The following is a 27,741-nucleotide window of genomic DNA, read 5'->3' as shown; positions in this document are numbered from 1 at the left end:
ATATTATAAACTTTGGAAAAATACTTTTTGATAAGCATTATTGCCAAGAAAAGTCCTGTTGTATCCTAAACATCTGAAGAAAACAAAAGGAAAGAATGAATATTGTATCCAAGAAATCTCAGCATTTTTAGCATTTCCTTAGCATTATGCTTTTCGGGAACAATATTTCTGACTTCCTGTCCATAATTGTTATTATTGCCAAAAGCTGACATTTTGTGCACCTCATACACCATTTATTATGCATACGTGTTTCTATGTGTAGATTATCTGCTTAAGCTATAAAGTGGCTTGCATTTCTAAAGTGAGTTATAAATACAAATGAGATGGCCTACAGAATGGTTACTATAGGAAAGGAGTAGCCCAGTCCAACACTGACTACTAAAAGAAAGATTTTTTCAAATGAGTATGTTCTTCTGACAAGAATGAACAGTTGGGCAGCAGTGTTCTGTGCCCTGTGTCTCCCTGCGGGGCCTTCAGAGCCCACTTAAAATGCATAATTTTCTTCAAATTATGCTGTTCAGAGAAGTATTGATGAGCTGAAATCAGGGGTTTGTATTTTACTGTCACTAGTTGTTTTTTTTTAACTGCTTCATTTTAAAAAAGACTTTTTCAATTTTTTCTTTAGATCCACCTTATTTTTACCCCATGTTTTAAAGCTCTAATTCTTCATAGCCATTCAACGTAACCTGTGCTGCATTTAAGGAGCCCTGGTGAGCTTCTGAGGAGCCCTGGGCGTGTAGTGGTTACACGTTGGATTTCAATCCACAGGGTTAGCAGGTCGAAACCACCAACCACTCCTTAGGAGACAAATGGAGGTCTCCACTCTCTTTAAGAATTAGTCTTAGAAACTCACGGGGTAGCTGTAACCTGTCCTATAGGGTCTCTGAGTTGGCAATGACTTGATGGTAGTGAATGACTCAGGTCTGCTGTTAACCATGAGGTCAGCAGTTCAAACTCTACTGCTTTGTGGAGAAAGATGAGGCCGTCTCCTCTGGTAAAAAATTAGAGTCTCAGAAAGCCGAAACAGCAGCTCTACTCTGTCCTGTAGGGTCATTATGAGTTGGAATTGACTCAGTGGCAATGGGTTTGATTTGTGTTGCTTTGGTGGGTTAGATGAATTAATCCTGCTAACTCTTTTGTGGCTGTGTTATGGCCCCCAAACCTTTTGAAAGAACAAGAAGAAAGTAGAGGCAGTCTCTGAGATAATTAAACTATCTCTAGCGCATTTCTCCTAGAATAAGGTGACCAGATGTCCCGCTTTTGGTGGGATAGTCCCGATTTTTAACAATTTTTCCCGCATCCTGTGGCATTTTTAAAAAGTCCCGATTTTTGGAAAGAATGCATGACAAGCTAGGGTATAGAGTTTTCGGCTGCCATTTGGCTATTTCACCAGGATATGAGTTTTATCAATGGTGTCCCGCTTTACCGATGTTAAAATCTGGTCACCTTATCCTAGAAGTCAGAATTGACTTGATGGCAGTAGGTTTGGTAGCCTTTTAAAAATGCGTTTCTCAGTCTCATTAGATAAAAATAAATTTTCCCTACTTTTTTTTTCTTTCCATCATTGCTGTTGATTCCAGAATGACTGAATGAATCACTGGCAATAAACAATAAAAATAAATAAAGCCTCACTGCCATTGAGTCAATTCCAACTCACAGTGGCCCTATAGGACAGTACAGAACTGCCCCTGGGGGTTTCTGAAAATGTAACTCTTTACAGGAGTAGAGTACCCCATCTTTCTTTCATGGAGCGGCTGGTGGTTTTGAACCACTGATCTTTTAGCTAGTGGTCCAACTGGTACCACTATGCCACCAGGACTCCTGATTTCCTGCAATATATATATATATATATATATATTATGCATGCCTCACTTGCTAGAATTATTCACTGTATACTAAATGCTAGTTTATCCTTTGACTTCTAGCTACTATGGGAATTTATTCTTTAGATTTGCATAATTGTGTAATCACATCAAAAGCAAAGTTTTCTTTAGCATAGGGAAGAGAACAGTTTTGTGGTGAGTACATTTTATGTTTTAATTGACATGAATAGTCAACTAGCTTTTAAAATATTACTAAAATATGAGTTTTTAAAATACCAGTATCGAACAGCAAGGGGAGCAGAGCAAGGAAGTCCTGAGGGAATACCAAAAATAGACTTTGAGGCCAGGGCATGGCACCCCATCAGACTCTACTGGAAAACACTCCTAAAGGTCAACAAACAGACCTAGAACTACTTATAGGCTTTTCTTTTTTGTTGTTGTTGTTGTGTTGTTTTCTTTTGTTGCTTTGGTTTGCTCTGTCTTGTTTTTCATGCGTATTATTATCTCTGCAGGTCTATCTAAATAAGATAGGCAGTATAAACAATCTGGAGGAGAAAACAGTGCAACCAACAATTCTGGGGGACATGGGAGATGGGGAAGCAGGGGAAAGGAAGTGGGTGTTAACAAACCCAGCGAGAAGGGAACAACAAGTGATCTAAAATTGATGGCAAGGAGGGTGTAGGAGGCCTGTATGGCTTGATCAAGGGCAATGTAACTGAGAGTAATTACTGAAACCCAAATGAAGGCTGAGCATGATAGTGGGACAAGAGTAAAGTGAAAGGAAATAGAGGAAAGAACTAGGAGGCTAAGGGCATTTATAGAGGTCTAAATACAGGTATGCACATATGTAAATATGTTTATATATGATGATGGGGAAATAGATCTGTGTACATCTATTTATAGGTTTAGTATTAAGGTAGCAGATGGACATTAGCCCTCCACTCAAGTACTCCCTCAATGCAAGAACACTTTGTTCTATTAACCTGGCATTCCATGATGCTCACCTTCCCGATACGATCTCTGAAGACAAAGCGGGTGCATAAGCAAATGTGGTGAGGAAAGCTGATGGTGTCCTGCTATCAAAAGATTTAGCATCTGGGGTCTTAAAGGCTTAAAGATAAACAAGGGGCCATCTAGGTGAGAAGCAACAAAAGCCACATGGAATAAGCAGACCAGCCTGTGTGATCACGCAGTGTCGTCAATGGGATCAGGTATCAGGCATCAAAGAAAAAAAATTATATCACTGTGAATGAGGGGGAGTGTGGAGTGGAGACCCAGAGCCCATCTGTAGGCAACTGGACATCCCCTTTGGGGTCGCAGGGAGGAGACGAGCCAGTCAGGGTGCAGTATAGCAACCATGAAACATACAACTTTCCTTTAGTTTTTTAATGCCCCCCCCCAGCTATCATGACCGCAATTCTACCTTAAAAATACGGCTAGACCAGAGGATGTACACTGGTACAGATAAGAACTGAAAACACAGGGAATGAGAGTAGAGATACCAGGATGGGAAGGGGAAGGTAGGGTAGAAAGGGGGAACTAATCACAAGGATCTGCATATAACCCCCTCCATGGGGGGTAGACAACAGAAAAGCTAGTGAAGGGAGACAGTGTAAGAAATGACAAAATAATAATAATTTATAAATTATCAAGGTTTTGTGAGGGAGGGAACATGGGGAGGGAGGGGGAAAATGAGGCGCTGATACCAAGGGCTAAAGTAGAAAGCAAATGTTTTGAGAATGATGATGGCAACAAATTTACAAATGTGCTTGACATAATGGATGTATGTATGGATTATGATAAGAGTTGTATGAGCCCCCAATCAAATGATTTAAAAAATAAAAACATAAAATACCATAATCACTAAAAAATTTCTAATATGAATTTTTCCCCAAAATTTCACTTTTGGACTTTTTCTTGCAGGTTTTGCTCGAAATCTATCAGAAGGCAATAATGCAAATTACACAGAATATGTGGCCACCAGGTGGTATCGATCACCAGAACTCTTACTTGGGTGAGTTACTTTCCTACAATAGAATGACATCTACACATCTACGTCTCCTGTGTTATTAGCATTGGAGTCATCTATGAAATTAAGAACTTCAGTTAATTAAATGCATCTGTTATGTATTGTGGTATATAATCAGTTAAGCAATTTAAGATGTACAACAACAATTGTTTATTTAGTCACAATTCTGTGGGCCAGCAATTTGAGCTCAGTTGGGCAATACTTCTCCTGGCCTATCCTGAAATAACTAATGCAACTACAGTTATCTTGCAGGCTATCTGGGAGCTGTTACTCTTGGAGCCTGTGGTGTAGTGAATAACTTACTAAGGCTCTTCTAGCCATAGTCTCTGTAACTCCCAGCAAACAACTGGTAGGTAGGACCATACGGATTGGGTGTATTTCCTCTTTTCTTGATGGATCTGAGAAAGAGAAGGTGGGAGAAGATGCTGATTGGTTTATGCAATACAGTCATTGTTAACAAGGCTAATTGTAATGGTAAAAACTTGGAACTCTGAAGTGGGAATTTGTCAATTTTGCCGTTGTGCTGGGTAGAACCCATGGGAGAAAGATGAGGCTTTCTGCTCCCATAAAAGCTTACTGCCACAAAAGCCCAAAAGAGAAGTTCTTTTCTGTCCTATGGGGTTTATATGAGTTGGAATTGCCTCAATGACAGCGGGGTTTGGGCTGGGAATAAAATTAGCCATTTCAGAAGCAAGCAAGAGGATCTCACTACCATTTAGAAGAAGAGCCAGGAGTTGAGTGTGTCCTTTGGACCTCAAGATCCCTGCACGTTGAACCTTTTCAATCCAGTGACAAAGCTATGATGGGATCAGTGGCAAGAGTGACAGCAGCAGAACACAAGACAGAATGGTAGGAGGCTCAGTTGTAAAGTGGGGTGCTGAGTCATCTCAAACAACACTACTTTTTCATTTAGGTTCTAATATTCACTGCAATGCCTATGCAGAACTCACCTATAATATTCATGATTATAGGAGTTATTTAAAAGTAATTAAGGTTTTAATATAAGGGAGAAATGCTCAGGATTCATTTGTTTATCAGGACATGTTACAAAAGTCTTTCAGGGTGGATAATCAATGCCCAAAGGGCATGCACGCCACTGCCCTGGAAGCCTCAAATGGAAAGCATTCAGCTAAACCTCAGTTCAGCAAACACAGCTCCCTGAACTAAGTGTCCAGAGGCACCTCATTCCAGTAAGTCTCAGCCCGAAGACATTCAGTTCCAGTACACAAGCCAGCCACTTCCCCAAAGTCCTCAGCTTTACTTGCTCCATGGGCAGGGGAAGTCCACCATTATGTTCCAACTCCTGGCTCTTACTGGTATGGTAGTAAGATCCCCTGTCCTGCTTCTCAGAAAGCTCATATTATACCCAGCAGAATGGCATTCCAATGAATCCTGTTCACAGTTGCTCACAGGTGAAACCTACCAATATCTTCCCTGACCTTCTTACCCAGACTCGGCTGCAAAAGGTCATTTGGTGGGTATTAGAGACTTATGCTAGAAGAGTCACACTAAATAATTCACACTGCCTCTTCAATTAGCTCCAGATACTTAATTGAGAGAGCTAGATTTCCACATTTAGCTAGAACCAAAGGCTTTCAGGGTGAGGTTTATGGCAGAGTGGAGTGCCCTTTGTAGCATTACCCAAGCAGGGCAGAGGCTAGGCCAAGGGTCTGAAGGCCAGAGAGAGGCATGTCTGCAGACAGGGTAGAGAAGATGGTACCCTGACCAAAGAACTGTATCCTGAACATTTAACTTCCCGAATAAAGCTCACAATCATGAGTACGGTCTGTGAATTCTGTTTGGCCATTGCAATGAATTATCAAACCCAGCAAAGACATAAAGGGTGCTGCAGGAGTCACGGCTGGTGTCAGAATTGGTTAAAAAAAATGATTGGAGAGTGGAGGCATAAGAATCAGCCTTGGATTGATGCTATGGTGATTCTCTTCCAACCCCCCTGTGCAGTCAGCTGGGACAGGCTCTCTGTGTTCCAAGGAGACTCATCCCCTGGTAGACTAGTCCAGAATTGTTTATGTGATAGAAGGAGAGCCCCTGCCTGTAGCAAGAGCCGGGAAGCACTAATGAAAAAGCACTTTCCTGTTTGCATGGCTTTTGCTAATGACTCACTGACCAAAGCACAAGATTCAAGAGATGGAGAAATAAACCCCTCTTAATGGGAGGAATGGTCTAACAAATTGTGTGTACCGAATGGGAGGAATGAGTATGTCCCTTTTTGCTAGTAATTTTCCACATTAAGAATGTAGAACTTGATTTTTTAAAATGTATAAATACAAAAAAAAAGAATGTAGAACTTAGGAAAATGGGGAACTAACAATAATGAGTATAAGAAAGAAGAAAATGTTCTAAAATTGAGTGTGGTGATGATTACATAACCCCCTTTAATATGATTGAACTGTTGAATTATATAATATGTGAATTATATGCCAATAAAATGATTTTTTTTAAAAAGGAATGTGGATTTCAGCAGAGTTTGACATTTGGAGCCAGTTTCTTCGTTCATTTAAAAATTTTAACAGATACGTATTGGATAGCTCTTATGTCCAACACTTTGCTAGGCACATAGTAAACATCAAACTAATTGCCATTTTTCTTCTGAACAACATAAATTCTGTTTTATCATAAATAACTATTCAAACTAACAGTACATTGATGATTTACTCAGCAACATTCCACATTCATCCACATATCTGTCCCTACCCTGCCATTTTCAGGGTCTTTTCAGTGATCTGTTAACACTGGAAAAGAGCCTTCTAATAAGACTCTTTTCTTCTTAATGCCTTTAAACTTTAGTGCCTGATTTCAATAACGTAGTTTCAGTAATGATGATTCTCTCTCTACCCTAGTTGTAGTATTTTCTCATTTTCCTTCATCTGTATTTTCTTCTTTGAGACCACCCAAGGATGGAGAAAAAAGGCTTCCATCTCTCTTCCTCAGTGGACCAAATGCACAAGGACTTGAAAAAGTTCATGAAAAAGTACCATTGTCTTTTTGTTCAATTTTCCCATGAACTTTTTAAAGTTCCCTTGTAAGTATCTGGGAGACACAATAAGTTAAATTTTCTAAAGATATTTTTTTATATAGTAGAAATATAGGTTTCTGGGTTACTTCCAAAAATCGTGATGACTTAATCTACTCATTAGAATGATTTTGATGTTAATTTCCAAGAGTCTACCAGCCATCTGGTGATAATTCTTGATTCATTAAAGACATAGAGCCTATAGGAATTATTTGCATTGGTTATTGAGAGCTTTATTGGTTTTTGGAGATCAGGAGCTTGATTTACTCTGACAAACATATGATGGTTACTTTTCTGTGGATAAATTTTAAAATTCCTGTGCTAAATTTTAAACTCAGATTTAGGATTGATTTTATTTTGTGTCTGTCTGTGTTTCATCTGTGCTGCTCTTTATGGATTTACTGGGATGCACTACCCATTGTCTTTGTGCAGGTAGATTGGAACTTGAAATTACTAGGTCTAACAAGGTCACCATGAGTCTGAATCAGTTCAGAAGCATATGGTTTGGTTTTGTTTGCTAGTGAGAGAAATGACTGTGAAGTATATGATGCTTGGAGTGCCATCCAAGGAGTCAAGGATAGTGAAGAACTCCTTATAATATGGCTTTGTCTATAAGAAGTTCATTCTGAATATAGCTTTCAGAATCTTCAGAAAGTACTTGCTAAAATTACCTGTAGAATCTAAATTTTGTAACATTACCTAAAAGTACCTGTAGGAACACTCAGGTCACGTGTAGAGATGCGTGGTAGCTTCCAAAAGCAGATAGGGTGGAGGGGGAACCCAGTGCAACTAATTGAATATTGCATATTGCTAATTAAATTATTGTCAAGCCCTAGTTGAAGGGACAAATTATTTATGTAAGATTCCATTGAAATCTGTTAATTTTTTTAAAAAAATCATTTTATCGGGGGCTTGTAAAACTTTTATCACAATCCCATACATCCATTGTGTCAAGCACATTTATACATTTGTTGTCAACATCATTTTCAAAACATTTTCTTTCTAATTGATTCCTTAGTATCAGCTTCTGATTTTTTCCTCCCTCCCCCGCCCTTCCTCCATCACGAACCCTTGATAATTTATAAACTATTATTATTTTTTCATGTCTTACACTGACTGATGTCTCCCTTCACCCACTTTTTTGTTGTCCATCCCCCTGGCAGGGAGTTATAGGTAGATCATTGTGATCAGTTCTCCCTATCTCTCCCCACCTTTCCCTTACCCTCCTGGTATGGTTACTCTCAACATTGGTCCTGAGGGGTTTATCTGTCCTGGATTCCCTGTGGTTCCAGCTCTTATCTGTACCCATGGACATTCTCTAGTCTAGCCAGATTTGTAAGGTAGAATTGGGGTCATGATAGTGGGTGGCAGGGAGGAAGCATTAAAGAACTAGAGGAAAGTTGTATGTTTCATCGTTTCCATACTGCACCCTGACTGGCTCATCTCCTCCCTGTAACCCTTCCATAAGGGGATGTCCAGTTGCCTACAGATGGGCTTTGGGTCTCCACTCCACACTCCCCCTCATTCACAGTGATCTGGTTTTTTTGTTCTTTGATGCCTGATACCTGATCCCATCGACGACACCACGTGATCACACAGGCTAGTGTGCTTCTTCCATGTGTGTTTTGTTGCTTCTCAGCTAGATGGCCCCTTGTTTATCTTCAAGCCTTTAAGACCCCAGACACTCTATCTTTTGATAGCTGGGCACCATCAGCTTTCCTCAGTACATTTGCTTATACACATATTTGTTTTCTGCAATCGTATCTGGGAGGTGACCACACAATGATATGATTTTTTGTTCTTTGATGCTTGATAACTGGACTCCTTCTTATCACCAACTGCACTGGACACACACACCCTACACATACACACATAAACCCTTATTCTACTTGCTGTCCTTAAAGGTTCATCAATCTTGGCTTTCATATACTGAAACACAGAAAAACATGTAACACAACTTCAAGAGGAAGACCCCCAATGACATAACACCTCTGAGGTACACCCTAATATGAACAAACAACAACAAAACAAAACAAAAATACTGAAAGTGTTGAGTACTGCATCAAGTTCAGCGTGCATCAGAGGGGGCTCAACTGACAAAGTTTGAACTGCTCGAGTCAGATTTATGCCTTTGATCTTCTACATTCATCTCTCTTTAGTAACTACTTTCCTCCCATCCCTCAATTGTGGATACAGGGAGTTCGCTGGAGGCTTATTTCCTATGTAATTCCCACAAATGAACTGTGGGCTCCCATTGTCATCCATTGCCTTCTTCAAACCGTATTCTCACAATTTAGGCTCTGATACTAATCCCTCCTTTGGCTTCAGATTATATGATTTACAATCCTTTGGTGTCTGATGACTGAACTTCCTCTTAACCTCCACCACCTCTGAATGCCCCCCCCCAAAAAAATTCCTTATTCTACTTGTCCTTATAGGCTTATGAATCCTGGGTTTCATTTACTGAAAAACAGAAAAACATACGTTAATCGTATTTCATTATGTCATTATAGACTCTATCCTATGCTTTTTCCTAATATATTATTTTTCTTCCCTTCTTAAATCTTGGATTATTTATGTTTGAAACTAAAAGAGATTCAGTTAATTAACTTGTCATTTATAATTTGACTCAAGACTGTTACTATTAGGGGACAGATGCAAATCTTTCCTGAGGATACACAGATTGTCATGCATTGCCTTTACTTATTTATAACAGTAATACTCCCATAGCTCTTTGGTCATCTCAGATTTTAGAAAAGAGTTATATGCCTAAGAAAACCAGGAGAAAATGGTGTTAGGGCAATAGTTATCATAAAGTTCTATGTACATAAGCTATAAATAAATATAGTCAAATAAATGATAAGATAGTGATTAGTACATGCAGCCTTCCATCTAAATCCAAACTCACTGCCATCAAGTCAATACCAACTCATAGCAACCCTATAGCTGCTAGAAGTTTGACTCTGAGTAATAAAAGGTTAAGTCATATTCCATAGTGTTTAGGAAGATGATACATAAATCACTAGTACAATTTTCTTTTAAAATTGTGGTTAAAAAATATATATACAACTATATATAACAAAAATTTAATGATTTTAAGTACACTATTGAGCAACAATTACATTTACCATGGTGTACTGCCATCACCACTGTCCATTTTCAAAAGTTTATATCACTCAGGAACTCATAATCTTTTCTAAATTAACTTCCATTCCCCCTCCCTCCAGACCCTGTTAACTACTAATAAACTTGTTTCTAAATATTTGCCTATTATAGATAATTCAAACAATATTTATCCTTTTGTCTTTGACTTATTTTGTTCACCATAATGTTTTCTAAGGTTCACTGGTCATTGCATGTATGAAAACTTCATTTCTCTTTATGATTAAATAATATTCCATTTTGTGGATATATCACATTTTATTTATCCATTCATCAGTTTATGGACTCTTAGGTTGTTTCTACCTTGTGAATAGCATTGCAGTGAATATTGATATACAAGTTTCTGTTTGAGTCTCTGATTTCAAGTCTCAAGTATATGACTAGGAGTGGAATTTCTGGGTCATGTAATAATTCTATGTTTCACCTTGTGAGAATCTGCCATACTGTTTTCCATAGTCGCTGTATCATTTTATAGTCCTGCCAGCAATGGATGAAGGTTCCAATTTTTCTACATTCTTGCTGGTTATTTTCCATTTTTCTGATAAAAGCCACCCTAGTAAGTATGAGCCCATCAGTGCAGGGCTCAAACATAAGAACAGTTGTGAGGATAGCACTGAATAGGCCAGTGTTTCCTTCAGAACCAACTCGCTCAAAGGCCTCTAATGACAGTAGATGTCAAGTGGCACCTCATAGTGGTTTGGATTTTTATTGCTCACTTTTCATGGCATTATTGCCATTTGTCTTTCTTCTTTGGAGAGGTCTATTTAAGTCTTTTGCTCATTTTTGAATTGGGTTATTTGTTGTTAGGATAATATTTTAGTTAACAACTGAAAAAATAGTAAGATGTAACTTTTTGACCTTTAGAGAACTGAAGCATATTGCCTGGAAAGTATACTTTTGGAGAGCATTTCATTCCCCACAGTGAGATGTCACTCATCAGCTATGTACACTATGTCAGGGTTTATTAAGCCATTCAGGTTCAAAATGTACTTATATGTAAAAAGATTTCAAATCAGTATGTACTAACTAAATTACTATTAAACCAATGGTTTTATTTGCTTTAGTTTATACACGATTGTTCTGAATTTTACTTGGATATCTATAATTCCTTTTTTAAAAACTTTTTTTCCTATATGATGCTTTGAATTGTTGAATATACAAATGTGCTTTAAATCACAAATAAAATATTCACTTGACAAAATCACCTCTCTTACTTTTTAGAGCTCCCTATGGAAAATCGGTAGACATGTGGTCAGTAGGCTGTATTCTTGGGGAGCTTAGTGATGGACAGCCTTTATTTCCTGGAGAAAGCGAAATTGACCAACTTTTTACCATTCAGAAAGTGCTAGGACCACTTCCTTCTGAGCAGATGAAACTCTTCTACAGTAATCCTCGATTCCATGGACTCCGGGTAAGAAGTTTTGCTAAAACCCTAAATAGAATCAATATAGCCGTATTTAAATCTTTGTTCTTTAGACAATGGATGCTGAGCCTTTGGAATACATTCCCTTTCCCAATGCACTGTTGATAATCCCCACTGTAATATTTTAGTTTTTAATTTTTTATAGCTTGGGAACCCAGGAGGCAAGAGAATTTTGGGAATGATGAGGGCAACAAATGTATAGATGTGCTTTACACAATTGATCTATGTATTGTGATAAATTGTATGAGCCCCAATAAATTGATTAATTAAAAAAAATTTTTTTATAGCTTTTGTGAATATGGAAGGGAAATGGTCAGAATTTGAGAGTGGGATCTGCTCATTTTTCTTTCAAATTTGTAAATTCTAATTTTAAAAATTCTTTTCAAGCATACCACAATTATATTTTAAACTTCAGTTATCCTAGCATTTTTCCTTACCCAAAATACTAAGCATCTCCAAAAGATGCAAAGTGTATGCATGACATCTGCCTATATGAGAAAATTCATTTGTTGTGATTTGTGAAAGATAACTAATACCTTCTACAGATTTAGAGGTGCTTGTGCTAGCAGACATTTCTTGTCTGTTTATAGTGAAACATCAAACCTTTCTTTTCAAATCAATGGGTTGCCTTGAACAAATTAGACTTCTTTGCATAAAACTTGTTTTCTGAGAATATGCTAAGACAGGTCTTTAAAAGTTTATGTTTTCCCCAAATGAATGACAGAACTCACAGAGGGACCTTACAGGAACAGCTGGCTGCTTCTTTCTTTGATCTGCCTCAAAGTTACCCTCAGTTTTCAACTACCCTGCTTGGTGGTTGACCATGCATTATGTTCATTGCAAGAATGAGAGTATAATCTCATCACCACTTCGTTTCTCTCTCTCACAAGCATAGTTTTCAAACCATGTCATCTTGATTTTTAAGACACCCCCCCCCCTTTGTTGTTGTTGCCTTTGAGTTTCTGTTGGTCAGTTAATTTCACTTTAAAGAGCAATGCTCTTCACCCAGTTGTGTCCAGCCCAGAGCTTCCGCAATGTTGATGAAATGAATGGGGGTGGGCAATCTTTTATTGCCTACTTGCTTTCTCTCCCTTCTTGATCTGAGTTACCTCGAGCAAGTCTCTTCCTTTCTCTCAATTTTTTAAAATCTTTTGTAAGCCAAACATGAGAGAAACTGTGGCTGTTAATGAGGATGTACATAGTACACATAGCCTTTCTATGTATAGTACCACAGTTATTGAACAGTAGCATTCCTGACTACAGTGTATGCTTTTCTAATATGTCTCAACATGGTTTAAGCTATGAATTCATCAGGCATTCTGGAAAGGCAGAAATCAGAGTAGGCTGGATTCATTAAAGAAGGCCTTATGGAGGAACTGAAATTAGAAATGGATATTGAAGAACATGTAGCATTTGATTAGGTAGGCCACAAGAAGGTTGTCTTTTCTTCATTTGTCTGTGATTCTGTTTGTTCACTGACCTCCTCCTTAAATAGTGTCTCTAAGATGCTAGACAGCATGTGACAAAACTACCCATCAAGGAAATTGCTACTTCCATGACATTTTGACTTTTATTGGCTTTCATATATTTTACATTTTAGTCAGAAACTGTGGTGTGCTAACTAAATTAGTTTAATCTTCTTAGAGGTTTCACAACGTCTTTTGAGGTAAAAATGTCCCTTCTTAATTCTGCCTGAGAATGCCTGCAGCAGATAGCTAAGTACATATGGCATACAAACTGGCCCTGCTGTGAAACACCACAGACTCACCCATAATTGGTCCAGTGTTATAGGACTGAAGCTCTGGTGTAAGACTGTCAAAACTAACCCAATTGCCTTTGAGTTGATTACAATTCATGGTGAATCTATGATTCAAAAATTTAAAAAACCCACGGCTATTGAGCCAATTCTGACTCATAGAGACCCTAAAAGGCAGGGTAGAACTGCCCCTGTGAATTGCAAAGACTTAACTCTTTACAGGAGTAGAAAACTCCCATCTTTCTCCTATGGAGTGGCTGGTGGTTTCAAACAGTTTCTCTTGTGTATTACAACCTGATGCATAACCAACATGCCACCAGGGCTCCTTGAATCTATCTATGATTACTGGAGTTCAAATCATGGCTTCGTATTTGATGATTGAATGATGTTGAGCAAGTTATGTTTCTGGTTCTTCACATGCAAAATAATGATAATGGAAGGACCTGATGGAGTTGTGCAGGTTAAATATCATAATATATGTGAAATGCCTAGAGCATTGCTTGGCATATAGTAAATGCTCAATAGAGAGGCACTTTTATTGTCTTGGTCAAGTGTTTCAACAGCCAGCCTATTGATTGGGATATGTTTTAAATGTCTATGCTTGAGCTTGGATATTAGTTGAATCATCTCATGTTGCAATGAGTATATTCCATTCCAAAGCACCTAAATCTAAGCATATTGGAGTTAAGGATTTTCTTGGTCATTTTAAAAATTGTATTTCTATTGTCTTTTGACTTATAGCATTAAGTCTCTTTTCAATGAAATATCACTTCCCCAAATAGCAGAGTCAACTAGCACAAGGTAGCCCTTATATGCAAGATATTAATTATAATGTACTGGTATTAGGGACTGTTACTTAATGCTCCAACAACATCAAAAGGAATGTTTGTACCTCCTTAGAAGAAGTGCTTGGGTTTAGAGAGGATGTGCACTTGGATAACAGACCTGGTTGCAAATACCAGTTCTGTTACTTTTAAATCATGTAACTTGTATTGAACAAGTAATTTAAACTTTTCCATCTTCATCTTCCTTATCTTAAAATAGGACTAGCAATAATACCTAAAGTGACTTGGGCAGCATGAGTTCCTTCAGAAATTAGTTTGAGCTATTGCCGTGCCTGTGTTAAGTTCATGTTATTCCTTCTACCTCCTCTATCTGGAAGGTACTGCCCTATTTCTCTCTGTCCTTATATTTCTCATCTTCCAAAACCTTGTTCAGATATTACCTATGGATTCTGCAAATCCCACTGGTCTCTCCTTTCTCCTAGCTGTCATTCAAATTGACAGCTGCATGACTGAGCACAGATTTCTTTCCCAGTCCATCTGCAGATGAGTGACGAGTCAAGTTTAGGTCTTACCTGTGCACTGTCCATCCTGATATACTTAGCCCACTGTGCCAATGATGTCTTAATCATTCCTTTTTAAACTCTGGTGTTGGAACTTTACTATATAACCAGTTTCCCTATCTACATATTTAACACATTTAGAGATTTCAGTTCTTTATAATACCTTTTTGTTGCTATCAAAGAAATGTACCATAAGAGCAGACCAGCTTTCATCTTTGGAGGGCATTCATGGATTGGACTCTGCCAGTCATATAACGTACTGCTTTAGCTTCTACTTAGGTATTGAAAATGGGTGAGAGTTATCAGAGGGAAGATGAGCATCGAAATAAAGTTGACCCCTTCCCCTCATAGTCTTTAGAACTGTATGTGTTAATCTAGGACCCTTCTGTTCAATTTACACAAAGGACAGAATTGAAAAAAGTCTATTAAAAGGGTTTATTAAAGGCAGAGATAGGACGTGTGTTTGAATTTACTGTCTCCTCTTCTGTGCCCTTCCAGTGCTTCCTGCCATTTCCTCCCCTCTCAATTTCCAGGACTAAATAATATTTTGTTGTGAAAATGCAGAAGAATTGTATCTGATGCCTTGTTACATCTTTCTTGTTTGTCCCTCAATTTCGGGTAGTAATCACAATTATCTGCAATAGCAGGCAACAACAACACAACAGCAAAAATTAAACTCACTGCCATTGAGTCAATTCTGACTCAATGCCCTGGTGGCTTAGTGCGTTATATATTAGGCTGATAATCTCAAGTTCATCAGGTCAAAACCATCAGCCATCCTGCAGGTAAAAGATGGGACTCTCTTACTCCCATAAAGAGTTACAGTCTTAGAAAACTACAGGGGCAATTCTAACATGCCCTATTGGGTCACTATGAAGCAGGCAACAATATGCCATTTTCATATTTTTATATTCTAGTTTGGTTCACATTCTTCATTATTGTCTACCTAGATTTTAGTATCAATCTCATGCCTGTACATTTTCCTGTTATTTAAAAACCAATCCTATTACCCCAGAGCTTAAATACATAGAAACGTCAAGTGATGTACATGTATGAGAAATATGACTTTGAATGACAAAAGGGCAGTAAGTCCTGCTCACCTGCTGCCTTTTCTTGTTCATACATCTTTCCCTGAATGCTAATACTTCTGTCATGTTGTTTTTACAGTTTCCAGCTGTCAATCATCCACAGTCATTGGAGAGAAGATACTTGGGCATTTTAAATAGCGTTTTGCTCGACTTAATGAAGGTGGGACAAGTTGATGTGTGTCTTGGTATACAATGTCTTTTGATTTGTGTGACTGCTGCCTCTACATGCAACCATTACCTGCTTTTATGAATGAAACGTTTGCTGTGTACGTATAATGGGTAATGGTGGTGGTGGTGGTGGTGGTATTCCTCATTAGAAGGCATGTTGCTTGTTTAAAATTGCAACGAGATTTGGTATGGCGATGGTCCATCTAAACAGAACCATGAGATCCTGAAATTACATTCCTAAAAGGGTCAGGATAATTTTAAAATCTGCTAGAATTCAAGAGCTGCATAGGCACAGGGTTTTAGAACAAATCTTAAAGTGAATACTGAAAGAGATTCTGAAACCATTTTTACATGGTATTTAAAGTCTTCCATAATCAATACAGATTTTTTTCCCAGGTGACCTAATTCTGTTCTTTTCTAACTTTGCCCCATCTCACCCAGGCAGACCAACCTTTTCTGGCTCTTTTTTTTTTTTTTAACACATCTGCATCACTGCTATCTCTCATGACCCAAGTGTTCTTCCTCATGCCAGGCCCCACCCCCACCCCCAGCCCAGGAGATCCACCTGCTATGGACTGCTGAAAACATTCTCTTAGTTAATTTTTTATTCAAGTTATCCTTCCCAAGTAAACAATTCCTTGAGTGAGAACTGTTTTTCCTATTTCTTCAGCTTCTATTGCAGCCAACTCATGGATAAGCAAGTGTTGGATGTTTGGTAATAGACCTAGAAAATTACCTGTAATGGTCAATTTTATTTTATGACCATTCAGTCTATGGTCGAAACCAGTGGGGCTCTCCCACTGCCCACAGAGTCTTTCAGTACATACTCAGCACAGTTGGAAACTGCTGATCAGCTGAGGATTTTGCTGTACTTCAAGCTATGTTAATTAATCTGTATTCCAAGGAACACTGTGTAAGTAGATGTGGAGGAGGCTGGGGAGGCGGTGTGGCCTTGGGGAAAGGCCACATAGTATGTAACCTTTCGTAGATTCACAGTGTTCATTAATTTATCAAGACTGCCAGAAATCCCACAGTAAAGAAACAGTCTGTCTCACCCAGCATTACTCAAATTTAATTAAATACAGATTTCTTTTAATATTTATATATGTATATATAAAACTTTAAAACACCTGTTTTTTCCCTTTGGACACAGATTGAGTAATGCTGTTTGAAAAAAAAAGGAAGAAGAAGAAAAACCCTCAAAGCTCTTCCAGTTAATTAGGCATAAAACATTTGGGATATATCAACACTCATTTTTCATGCAAGACAACCACATAAAGCTTTTGGGGTTTATCAACACTAATTTTTCATGCAATCCCTATACAGGAGCTTCAAAAAGTTTGTGGGAAATCTCATTATCTTTTCATTCCATTTACACATACTTTTTCAAGCCCCTTTGTATTTGTTCCCCCCATGGCCTTCACTATTTGGTTACTTTTCAAATGAAAATAGGAAAAAGCAGGAAACCTCATTTAAATATTATTTCATGTTTTCAGCTTATTATCCCTTTATTGTTGTTCACAATAATTGAGCATTTTTACATGTTCAAGTATCAAGTATCCATGTGGTATCTGATAAAAGTAGTTTGGAAGTTTTGTTCTTTTTGTATTCATTTTATTAGAGGCTCATACAACTGTTATTAGAGGCTCATACAACTGTTGTCACAATCCATACATACATCAGTTGTATAAAGCACATTTGTACATTCGTTACCGTCATCATTCTCAAAACATTTACTCTCCACGTAAGCCCCTGGCATCAGCTCCTCATTTTTCCCCCTCCCTCATGAGCCCTTGATAATTTATAAATTATTATTTTGTCATATCTTACACTGTCCGACGTCTCCCTTCACCCTCTTTTCTGTTGTCAGTCTCCCAGGAAGGAGGTTATATGTAGTTCCTTATAATTGGTTCCCCCTTTCTACCCCATCCTCCCTCCACCCACCCAGTATTGCCACTCGCACTACTGGTCCTGAAGGGATCATCCGTCCTGGATTCCCTGCGCTTCCAGTTCCTATCATTTAGGAATTAGAGGAAAGTTATTTGTTTCATCATTGCTACAATGCACCCTGACTGGCTCATCTCCTCCCCACGACCCTTCCATAAGGGAATGTCCACTTGCCTACAGATGGACTTTGGGTCCCCACTCCGCACTCCCCCTCATTCACAATGATATCATTTTTTGTTCTTTGATGCCTGATAACCTCATCCCTTCAACACCTCGTAATCACATGGATGTGCTCATTCCATGTGGGCTTTGTTGCTTCCGAGCTTCATGGCCGCTTGTTTACTTTCAAGCCTTTAAGACCCCAGACGCTATATCTTTTGATAGCCGGGCACCATCAGCTTTCTTCACATTTGCTTATGCACCTACTTTGTGTTCTGCGATCATGTCGGGAAGGTGAGCATCATGGAATGCCAGTTTAATAGAACAAAGTATTCTTGCATTGAGGGAGTACTTGAGTGAAGGCCCAATGTCCATCTGCTACCTTAATACTAAGCCTGTAAGTATATGCACATAAATGTATTTCCCCATCCTCATATATAAATATATTTGATATGTACATGCCTTTATTTAGACCTCTATAAATTCCCTTTGCCTCCTAGCTCTTTCCTCTTGTACCACTATTATGCCCAGCCTTCATTTGGGTTACAGTAATTAACTCTTTTGTTCTATCTATTCATTTAAAATAAAATCTCTTGCCATGATGTCAATTCCAACACATAGCAACCCTATCAGACAGAGCAGAACTGCCCCATAGAGTATCTAGGAGCTAGGTTAGAGAGGGTTCTCTAGAATGGAAATCTGGTTTATCGGGAGCAAATGTATGCTTGTGACTACTGCTATTCAGTAGATCACAAAGAAGAACTGTTGGAAAAACCAATGAAAGTAAGATGATTTGAAGAGTGCAGGCATTTTTTATTCTTGAGGTAGAGGAATATTAGTTATTCAAAAAACAAATGCCAATATGCTCTGTTCAGTTGTGTTAGGCTATACTTATATATTTGCTTAATTTGTAAAGAAATTTTGTTTTATCTTTTTTTATTAAAAGATCACTTTATTGGGAGGCTCTTACAACTAGTATAACAATCCATACATCAATTGTATCAAGCATATTTGTAAATGTGTTGCCATCAGTCTTTTCCAGACATTTACTTTCTGTTGCGCCCTTAATATCAGCTTCTCTTCTTTCCCTCCATCCCCCCTCCCCACCCTTGTGACCCCTTGATAAATTTAAAAGTATTATTATTTTCATATCTTATATTGTCCACTGTCTTCCTTCACCCACATTTTTGTTGTTCATCCCCCTCCAGGGGGGTTAAATGTCAATCATTGCGACCAGAGACTAACATTGGTTGTCCCCCGAGAAGGGACCTAGATAGCTGGGGAACAGAAGCAGAAAGAATGTTTATTCTTGAATATTATTTACATGGAAATGTATTTTAAAGTGTTCAAATTCTGCTGAAAAATGTTTTTGATTATTAAATGAAAAGTACAGGATAGAAAACTTGATGTGTATAATATAACCCAGCTTTTGTAGAAAAGAAAGGATGTTTATATGATGATCAAAAAGACTGGAAGAAGGACTGGGGTTATGGATGATAGAGATGGCTCTTGCCTTTTCTGTCTCTGTTTTTCCTAAACTGTTTGATAGATACTCTGTCATGGCCATGTATTTCTTTCATAAGAAAAAGAAATAAGATTTTATTAGAATTTAAATTTGACTTAGTAGCATTCTTTCCAACCCTCTACTTTATTTCCTAAGAATTTATTGAAGTTGGACCCAGCTGACAGATACCTGACAGAGCAGTGCTTGAATCATCCTACATTTCAAACCCAGAGACTTTTGGACCGGTCCCCTTCAAGGTCAACAAAAAGAAAACCTTACCATGTGGAAAGCAACACATTGTCTAATAGGTAAATATTCCCTTTTAAGGAAATACAGATGCAGTGTTGGTCTTACAAGTAGGTGGAGGAGGTGGCTGCTTAAATGATGCAATTAGAGGAAAAAAGGAAAGCCCTCTTTGTTCGAAAATATCTTTCTTATGCTTTATTTTATGATTCAGAATCACAATTACAGAATTGTGTGGGTCTTAAAGTCTTTCTTGCCTTTAACATGTGTATCATGGAAACCTCTGCATTCTTGGAGAAAGGTAGCATTGGATTAGCAACTGAGGGGGTTTTAAGCCTCAAGAGGAAGAAGATTCTGTGTAAACGGGGTCTAGGTGGACTTCCTGGAGGAAGGAGGTTAAACAAGGGCAAAGGAATTCCTTGGAGGGAGAAGAGTATGCTAAACAGGTGGTGCCAAGGATAGTCTGGCCCTATAAACTCACTTGCCATCGAGTCAATGCTGACTTATAGCAACCCTATAGGACAGGGTAGAACTGCCCCTGTGGGTTTCTGAGACTCTGTTTACAAGAGTAGAAAGTCTCGTCTTTCTCCCAAGTTCTGGCTCTATAGTAAGGCTTTATGTTTTTGTTGCTCTTGTTTAATCACTGAGTTGAGAAATTAATTTTTCAAAAAAATACAAATATGGAATAATAAAATCAATTGGGTAGATAGTGATTAGACTGGATGTGTTTAAAATCTAAGCTTTCCAGCATAGTCTTTTAAAAACCCTGTGCCTTAAAAAATTTTATTTAATACAAAGACAAAGGATTAGAACATAGGATCATGTTGATTTTTCTGTTTGTTTCCATCCTTGACATTCTCAGGTTCTGTTGGGAACATTTACACTGCCTTGAGCTGCCCCAAGAAGACAGTGTCCTAGTCATTATCTCCCCGTCTTCCAACATATCCCAAGAAACTGACTTTGTTATCTCATGTTGCTTAGATTATGGGAGGCAAATGGAAAACAATACATCTTAATTTGAAGCTTTTAAATATAACACCCCCCCCACCTTCCCACACCCTGCATGCTCTTCTATGTAGAAAAAAATGTTCTTAATAAATAGGGATTGTAAGTGCTCAAGACCTAGTACATTTTAGATGTGTGAAAGCATCCATAAATGGGTAATAACCATTTATTCCATATTTTCTCTGCTTGACTGTGATAGTGTGTGATTGTCTTTATAGCCTACCTAGTCATGTTAGAAATTTCATCTTACATGGCTCTAGATATTTTATTCTATTCCTACAATCACATGTAACTTTGTGCTCAATATCTAAAGCAATATTTCTAAATATTTCAAAAGCTCTAGCAGGCATCTTTATGTTTCTCTGTTCCCTTCTGGTCCTGTTTGATTTAGGGACTATTCATGTTATCTATGTGTGTTATTTCTTTGCCATTGCTAGCTCTAGGACTGAAGGGAATGGAGGAGATGTAGGGTTACTATAATCCAGGGAGTACTCAAGCTGGGCAGAGGAGCCACCCCATGGAACACAGCTGTCAGAGAGAAAATGGAAGCCATGATCTCAAAGATAGCCATTCTATAAGGGAAGGGGAAAGTGTGTGTGTGTGTGTGTGTGTGTGTGTGTGTGTGTGACAGAGAGAATTTTCCTCCAATTAGTATGTGATAGGAACAAATTCTCAAAGCATCCTTAGTAATAATAGCAATATTGGCAGCAAAACTTCTGAATGCATATTAAGAAGTGAATTCTGTACAGTATTATACATTTAAAGGCATTTTAACCTAACTCAGGCTAAAATTTGGTCCTTTAAATAGTTTAAAGAGAACAACCTGGCCTTGCTTTCAAATAGTGGACCAGATTTTCTTTGGGATTTGTATTGTTATTTTAAACCCAGTATGATGTAAAGCTTTACATTCTAAAGAAGGCCGTGGTCAGTTTGGAATAATAAAGTGTGAAATGTGAAAAATAACTTGGTGCCTTTTGAAGAGAAAAGAATTCTTTCAGATCTCTGTGTCCCATTTAGGAATTGGTTTCTGTTTAGTGTACAAGGAGATACCTTCAAAGCCCAAAGTTATTGCCACTTTCCAACATCCATCATCCTGTGGTCCAACAAATCACAGAGCACAGTTTACATTACATTTTCTTTTATTGAGTTCATTGCTGGAGTTCTCATCCATTCACTATGCAGGCTAAAGACAAAAGAGATATTGCTGTTTCTGTGTATGTGCCGTAAGTATGTGTATCTCTATGCATGCTAAGAGTTTTACAGAGAAAGTAAAGTTCAGAGAACATAGTAACCTTCAAATCAAATTGTTGCCATCTGACATTCAAGCAGACAAAAGAGTTATATAAAGAGTTTGTCTACAGCTCAGCCCTTTTCTTCCTAGCAGGGGTTTTATAACAAACACTCAGCTATGAATAGCAGTGTAGAGTTAGCATATGTTTTACCAAACGATCAGTTAGAAATTATGATGGCAGTAGATTAACTGAACATTTAAGAATGCCAGAATGACTTCATCAGGACCAGTGCTTTGTAGTGACGTGTTATAATGTACTGGCAGGTTACTTGCTATTGGTAGACACATGTTTGTGAAAGTTAATGTTTTTTGATCTTTGAGGCCTTTTGGAGAGACATATATAAATCCCAAATATATATATATTTATGTGAAAATGTGTGTGTGTGTGTGTGTGCATGGGTGTGTGTGCTGTAGAGGGGAACTGACATACTTCTTTTGTTTTTCACATAGAAACCAAGCCAGCAAAAGTTCTGCTTTGCAGTCTCACCACAGATCTAACAGTAAGGACATCCAGAACCTAAGTGTGGGTCTGTCACGGGCTGATGAAGGTCTGCCTGCCAACGAAAGCTTTTTAAATGGAAACCTTGCTGGAGCTACTCTTAGTCCAATGCACACCAAAACCTACCAAGCAAGCAACCAGCCTGGGTCTACCAGCAAAGATCTCACCAACAACAATATACCACACCTTCTCAGCCCAAAAGAAGCCAAATCCAAAACTGAGTTTGATTTTAATATTGACCCAAAGCCTACAGAAGGCCCAGGGACAAAGTACCTCAAGTCAAGCAGCAGGTCTCAGCAGAATCGGCACTCATTTATGGAGAGCTCTCAGAGCAAGGCTGGAACACTACAACCCAGTGAGAAGCAGAGTCGGCATAGCTATATTGACACCATTCCCCAGTCCTCTAGGAGTCCCTCCTACAGGACCAAGGCCAAAAGCCACGGGGCATTGAGTGACTCCAAGTCTGTGAGCAATCTTTCTGAAGCCAGAGCCCAGATTGCAGAGCCCAACACCAGTAGATATTTTCCATCCAGCTGCTTGGACTTGAACTCTCCCACCAGCCCAACTCCCACTAGACACAGTGACACGAGAACTTTGCTCAGCCCATCAGGAAGAAATACCCGAAATGAGGGCACCCTGGACTCACGCCGTACCTCGACCAGGCATTCTAAAACAATGGAGGAGCTGAAGCTGCCTGAACACATGGACAGTAGCCATTCCCACTCCCTGTCTGCCCCTCACGAGTCCTTCTCCTATGGCCTGGGCTATACCAGCCCTTTCTCCTCCCAGCAGCGTCCTCATAGGCATTCCATGTATGTGACCCGAGACAAAGTCAGAGCCAAAGGCCTGGATGGAAGTATGAGCATAGGGCAAGGGATGGCTGCCAGGGCCAACAGCCTGCAACTCTTATCACCCCAGGTACAACTTAGGACCTTGACCAGATCTGTTGGCTCCTCATGGGAAGGTGGTGCAGAGGATGTGAATAGGGTCAGTCTGTAATCTTCCATGCTGCAAGAGTTCTTGCCTTTTGGATAGGTTGCATTTAGGGAAACAATTATTGAAGGACTAAAAATATCCTAAAAAATAACCAATTTTTGCCCTTTTAATCAATTGTTGAGGACTCATAAGCTTGCTTTGAGCCATATGTTTTCTTTCTTAAGTGTGCCTTTCCAGCATGCTTTGTTGAGAAAAAAAAATCTTATTTTGATTTTCTATAGAATTCATCAGCTCTATGGGAGCTAGTTTTTTCATCCTCCAAAAATTGTATGTGAATTCATGGGCACTTAATCTCACCAAATCACACTTGCCTGAAATCAGACTTTTTTGCTAATACATTTCTTGATATCCTAGTTGACTTTAAAAGTCCTTTAATTTATCTAAAACTACAACCAGGATGGATATTCATTTTCAGTCTTCAGCGTGGTTTTGAAATCTCCAGGCAGGATTGTCATCATACCATCTTCCTCTGTAGACACTGAAACTTGTATCTGTTTGAAAGAAGCACCATTCTTAACAATAGAAGACCATATTTGTAAATTATATTTTCATAATATAAAAACTCACCTACACCAAAGAAAATAAGGTAGGGAAAACTGTGAAAAGTCCAAGTGAGGAGGGCAAAGAGATCTTATATAAGGCAAGCACTCCACTCTCCTTTTAGAGGATGCAGGAGTGCGTGCTTCATTGTGTACCAACAGTACAGGTAGCGTATGTGTCCTACAGATGGTAAAGATCTCAAAAAAGGAGCAGCCTGAGTAGCAGCAGAGTAGCTGGCTGCTCAGACTCAGAAGCTAAGCAGGCTTCCCTTGGGATCCCACTTCTGCACCATGCTTTGGATGATGGACATTTGGGACAGTTCTAGAATCACTCTGTGCCTCAGAGTCCTCCTCTGAGGGTGGTGAGGATGACAAAGGTGTTATGCAGAAAGTGGCATCGTCTCCAGTGCCTGGAAAAGTAGAAGTACTATAAGATGTTTCTGCTGCTGCTGTTGCTGCTTTTGCTGTGATGGGCAGACTGTCACGATACATTGAGCTGCTTATCTGCAGGATAGTCTCAGCTGTCCCAAAAGTCGGAGGTCAGGTTCCTGCCCTGAGGAATTTCCCCTCTCCCAGGGAGGATTAAATTATACATACATAGAGCAATGGAAGACTAATTAAAAACTGAGTTACTATGGCACTGGCTGTAAATAGGAGTTGAGAACAGGAAGAGTTCACCATGAGCAGGACCATCAGAAGGGACTTTAGGGCAACAAAACATCTTACTCTGGACTAAATGCAGAGATAGCTAGGTGTTAGAAGGCTAAAGAGTGAAAATGTGTTCAAGGATTTACTGAGCTAGGCGCTGTGACAGGCTCTGATTCAAAAAAATGAAAAAATACATGGTCTATGCCCTTGTGGAGTGAGTGTATGGGCTGGTGGGGACACTTAGCAACACAGAGGTAGTTAGAATACCCTGTGGCTGCCTACCTGGCCTGGTACTGTGCTAGAGTTGTGTGTCCTCAGAATAAAAAGGAGCATCACAATCCATATAGGACTGTGGGTGGGCTTCCAGAGGAGATGATTTCTGGGCATAGACTTCTAGGATGGTTAGACTTTAACTAGGGTAAGAGAGGGGACAGGGCAGCAGGAAAAAGGTCTGAGGGAAGGGAGAAAGCCTTACAAGGGGAAGGAGGCAAATGAAATATTAAATAGCATGATGTGCTTGCCACTTGCCCACATTGCTGGAGTGAGCAATGCAGCATTTGGACTGGCTTTGGTGATAATCCAAGCATGAGGTGCGAGCTTTCTGCACGAAGAATGGGTTTTATAGGTACCTCCGAAGTAGAAAAGGTGTGACTTGAGAAGGCCAGGACCGAATATAGGGAAAAAGAAAACCTCAAGATTTCTTTTCCAAGCACCCCTCTTGGGTGTAGAAAAGACTATCTGAAGTTACCACATTCATCCCCTTCATTTCAGCAGATGAGAACGCGAAGACTCAGAGAGGTTGGGAGAGTTGCCCAAATTTTCCCAAGTTGTTCCTGGCAGACCCGGCAGTCTTTAGGTCTCTAGACCAGCACTTTTCCCACTGGATGTGCTCTGAGAGGTTAGTCATGATGTCCTGGATAGGGCAGGAGGTACGCATTTTCAAAGGTGGGCATTGGAGTCATAGAAAGGATCAGAGGGGGCCCTGAGGAGTTGCTGAGCGACCCTGTGCAGTCCAGAGAGGCAAAGAGTGGTGGTCAGAAACAGGGAAAGGGTGCCAACTTGAAACATAGAGAAAGAAAGAAAACAAAAAGCTGTAATGTGGGGAAATGGCAAATTAGGACTCTGAAAATTCTAGGGGAGGGAAAAAAGCTTTTGCGAACATGGTGGTAATCAAACTAATTATAAACCACTCCTGTGGGCTAAGCACAGGTCAGACTGCTACTGATTTTGAAGTCTGGTGTAGGAGATACAGTGCCAACCTGCAAGAAAGGAGAAGTTTTATGCTGCAAAGATGGCAGTCAGTTGGAAAAGGCATTGAAGCTGAGAGTAAATCATGGGAATCAGTCATGTGCAAGTGGCACGGCCCCCTTCCAGAGTAAACCCCACCATTATAGGGCCAACCCTGCCTCTGGAGAGATGTAAATACTTTATTTTCAGAAATACTTTTCTGTGAACTGAAGAAAAAAATACTTCTGGAAGCTGTTGTAAACAATACAGATAGTCTAATTCAAATGAGATCTGTTCACAAGATCAAAAAAACAAAGGCTCTGTTTGATTACAGCCAATGTGGATTTCCCAGAATTCTATCATCATACATTTTTGAGGAATGAGAGAAAACGAGAATCACATTTCTCGATTTTATATAAGATGTTTTTGATTATATGAGAGAGAATATAAGTATAACATAGTTATACTATGTGTGTAACATCGAAGTATAAGCACACAGGTAGACCAATTCCTCCTAATGAGTCGGTAATTCTGTGCCCTAATCTTTTCTTCTAATGGTAGAAAGTGCTAGTTTCCCCCTCTGAGCAGCACTGTGGACTGAATGCTCTTCTGAACTATGACTCAGGTTCCAGGCAGCGAGACACAGCATTAGTGTCTTCAGAGATGAGTGCTGTTATGATTTTGGCTGAGGAGCAGCATCAAATTATAAGTGGCATTGTCCTAGAAAAGAATAAGAAGAGAACTAAAGTACATAAATCACCACACTTAGGCAATCATAAGACAAAAATTATTAGGAGTACTTGTTCTAGTCCTTAATATATTCAAAGACCATTTGTTTTCCTCTGAAACGACCATGTAAGCCCTTCATTAAAAAATTGTTGGATGTGCCCAGTTCTTTTTGAAGGACTCAGCCTAAAATCTGCTAGGGAAATTTTGGAATTAACACATAGAATAATTAAAGTGTTGCTTAGTCCCATAGATACCAAACTGCCTAGCTACTTGATATTTTTTCCTAAATGTTTAATAATTAATTGAACTGTATTTAGTCTAATTTATTTCCTGCTTCCCTTAACTTTAATGAGTGCTTCTCTTCCATGTGTGAAATGCATTTGACTTAAGTTAACATTCTTCAGCCAATTCATTCTTTTATGGGCAAATGCATGTTTTAGCCAACACTTTTAATTTTAGCTCTTAAGGTATTGGTTTGATAAAAAACAGGTCATTGTTAGCTAGGTGGCTTTCATCCTTGGTTATGCTTACCAATCCTTTTACAATTGATTTCCAGCCTGGTGAACAGCACCCTCCAGAGATGACAGTGGCAAGATCTTCAGTGAAAGAATCCTCTAGGGAAGGCACATCGTCATTCCACTCCCGACAGAAGTCTGAGGTCTGCATTCTTCATAGTTGTTGCATTTTGCTAAAAAAAAAAAAAAAAAAACCCGTGTCTGTAAATTGCATTCATTTTACTTCATTTTAACCAACCTTTTAAAATTGTTTTATGCTTGATATCATCCACAGATAATTTGAACTGGCTTATAAAGCAAGTAGTTTCCCTCATAGCTGAATCCCACATTTTCTCTGGAAAAGCTCATGAAGTAAACAAGAGACCGATTAGGCACTGTGCTAAGTCAGCAGGCCACTTTGTCATGAATCACTGGTTTGAGTTTTATCAGTCAGAACTGATTTGTTTTCTGCCTCAGGCTGGAGTGTATCATGACCCCCACTCCGATGATGGTACAGCCCCCAAAGAAAATAGACATCTGTATAATGATCCTGTTCCAAGAAGAGTTGGGAGCTTTTACAGAGGTAAGCCTAGCAGCTAGCATTCCCTAGAGACTCCTCTCACCTTTCCCTC

The 27,741-nt window shown here is 39.0% G+C and overlaps 1 protein-coding gene across 1 annotated transcript in view; it reads left to right on the top strand.

The window, feature by feature from the left end:
* The window catches only part of CDKL5 (cyclin dependent kinase like 5), a 194,305-nt gene that overhangs the window by 144,562 nt on the left and 22,002 nt on the right, over positions 1-27,741 (top strand). Inside the window, exons 8-14 of the mRNA XM_004709935.2 lie at positions 3,747-3,837; positions 11,270-11,459; positions 15,740-15,820; positions 19,595-19,746; positions 22,428-23,394; positions 27,172-27,273; positions 27,587-27,692. Coding sequence (XP_004709992.1) covers positions 3,747-3,837; positions 11,270-11,459; positions 15,740-15,820; positions 19,595-19,746; positions 22,428-23,394; positions 27,172-27,273; positions 27,587-27,692 — 1,689 coding nt within the window. The remainder of the gene's footprint in view (positions 1-3,746; positions 3,838-11,269; positions 11,460-15,739; positions 15,821-19,594; positions 19,747-22,427; positions 23,395-27,171; positions 27,274-27,586; positions 27,693-27,741) is intronic.

This window comes from Echinops telfairi, unplaced genomic scaffold (assembly GCF_000313985.2).
Source record: "Echinops telfairi isolate 266 unplaced genomic scaffold, ASM31398v2 ScPeMD7_53;HRSCAF=182, whole genome shotgun sequence".
Lineage (NCBI taxonomy): Eukaryota > Metazoa > Chordata > Mammalia > Afrosoricida > Tenrecidae > Echinops > Echinops telfairi.
This window is presented reverse-complemented; position numbering and strand designations above follow the sequence as displayed.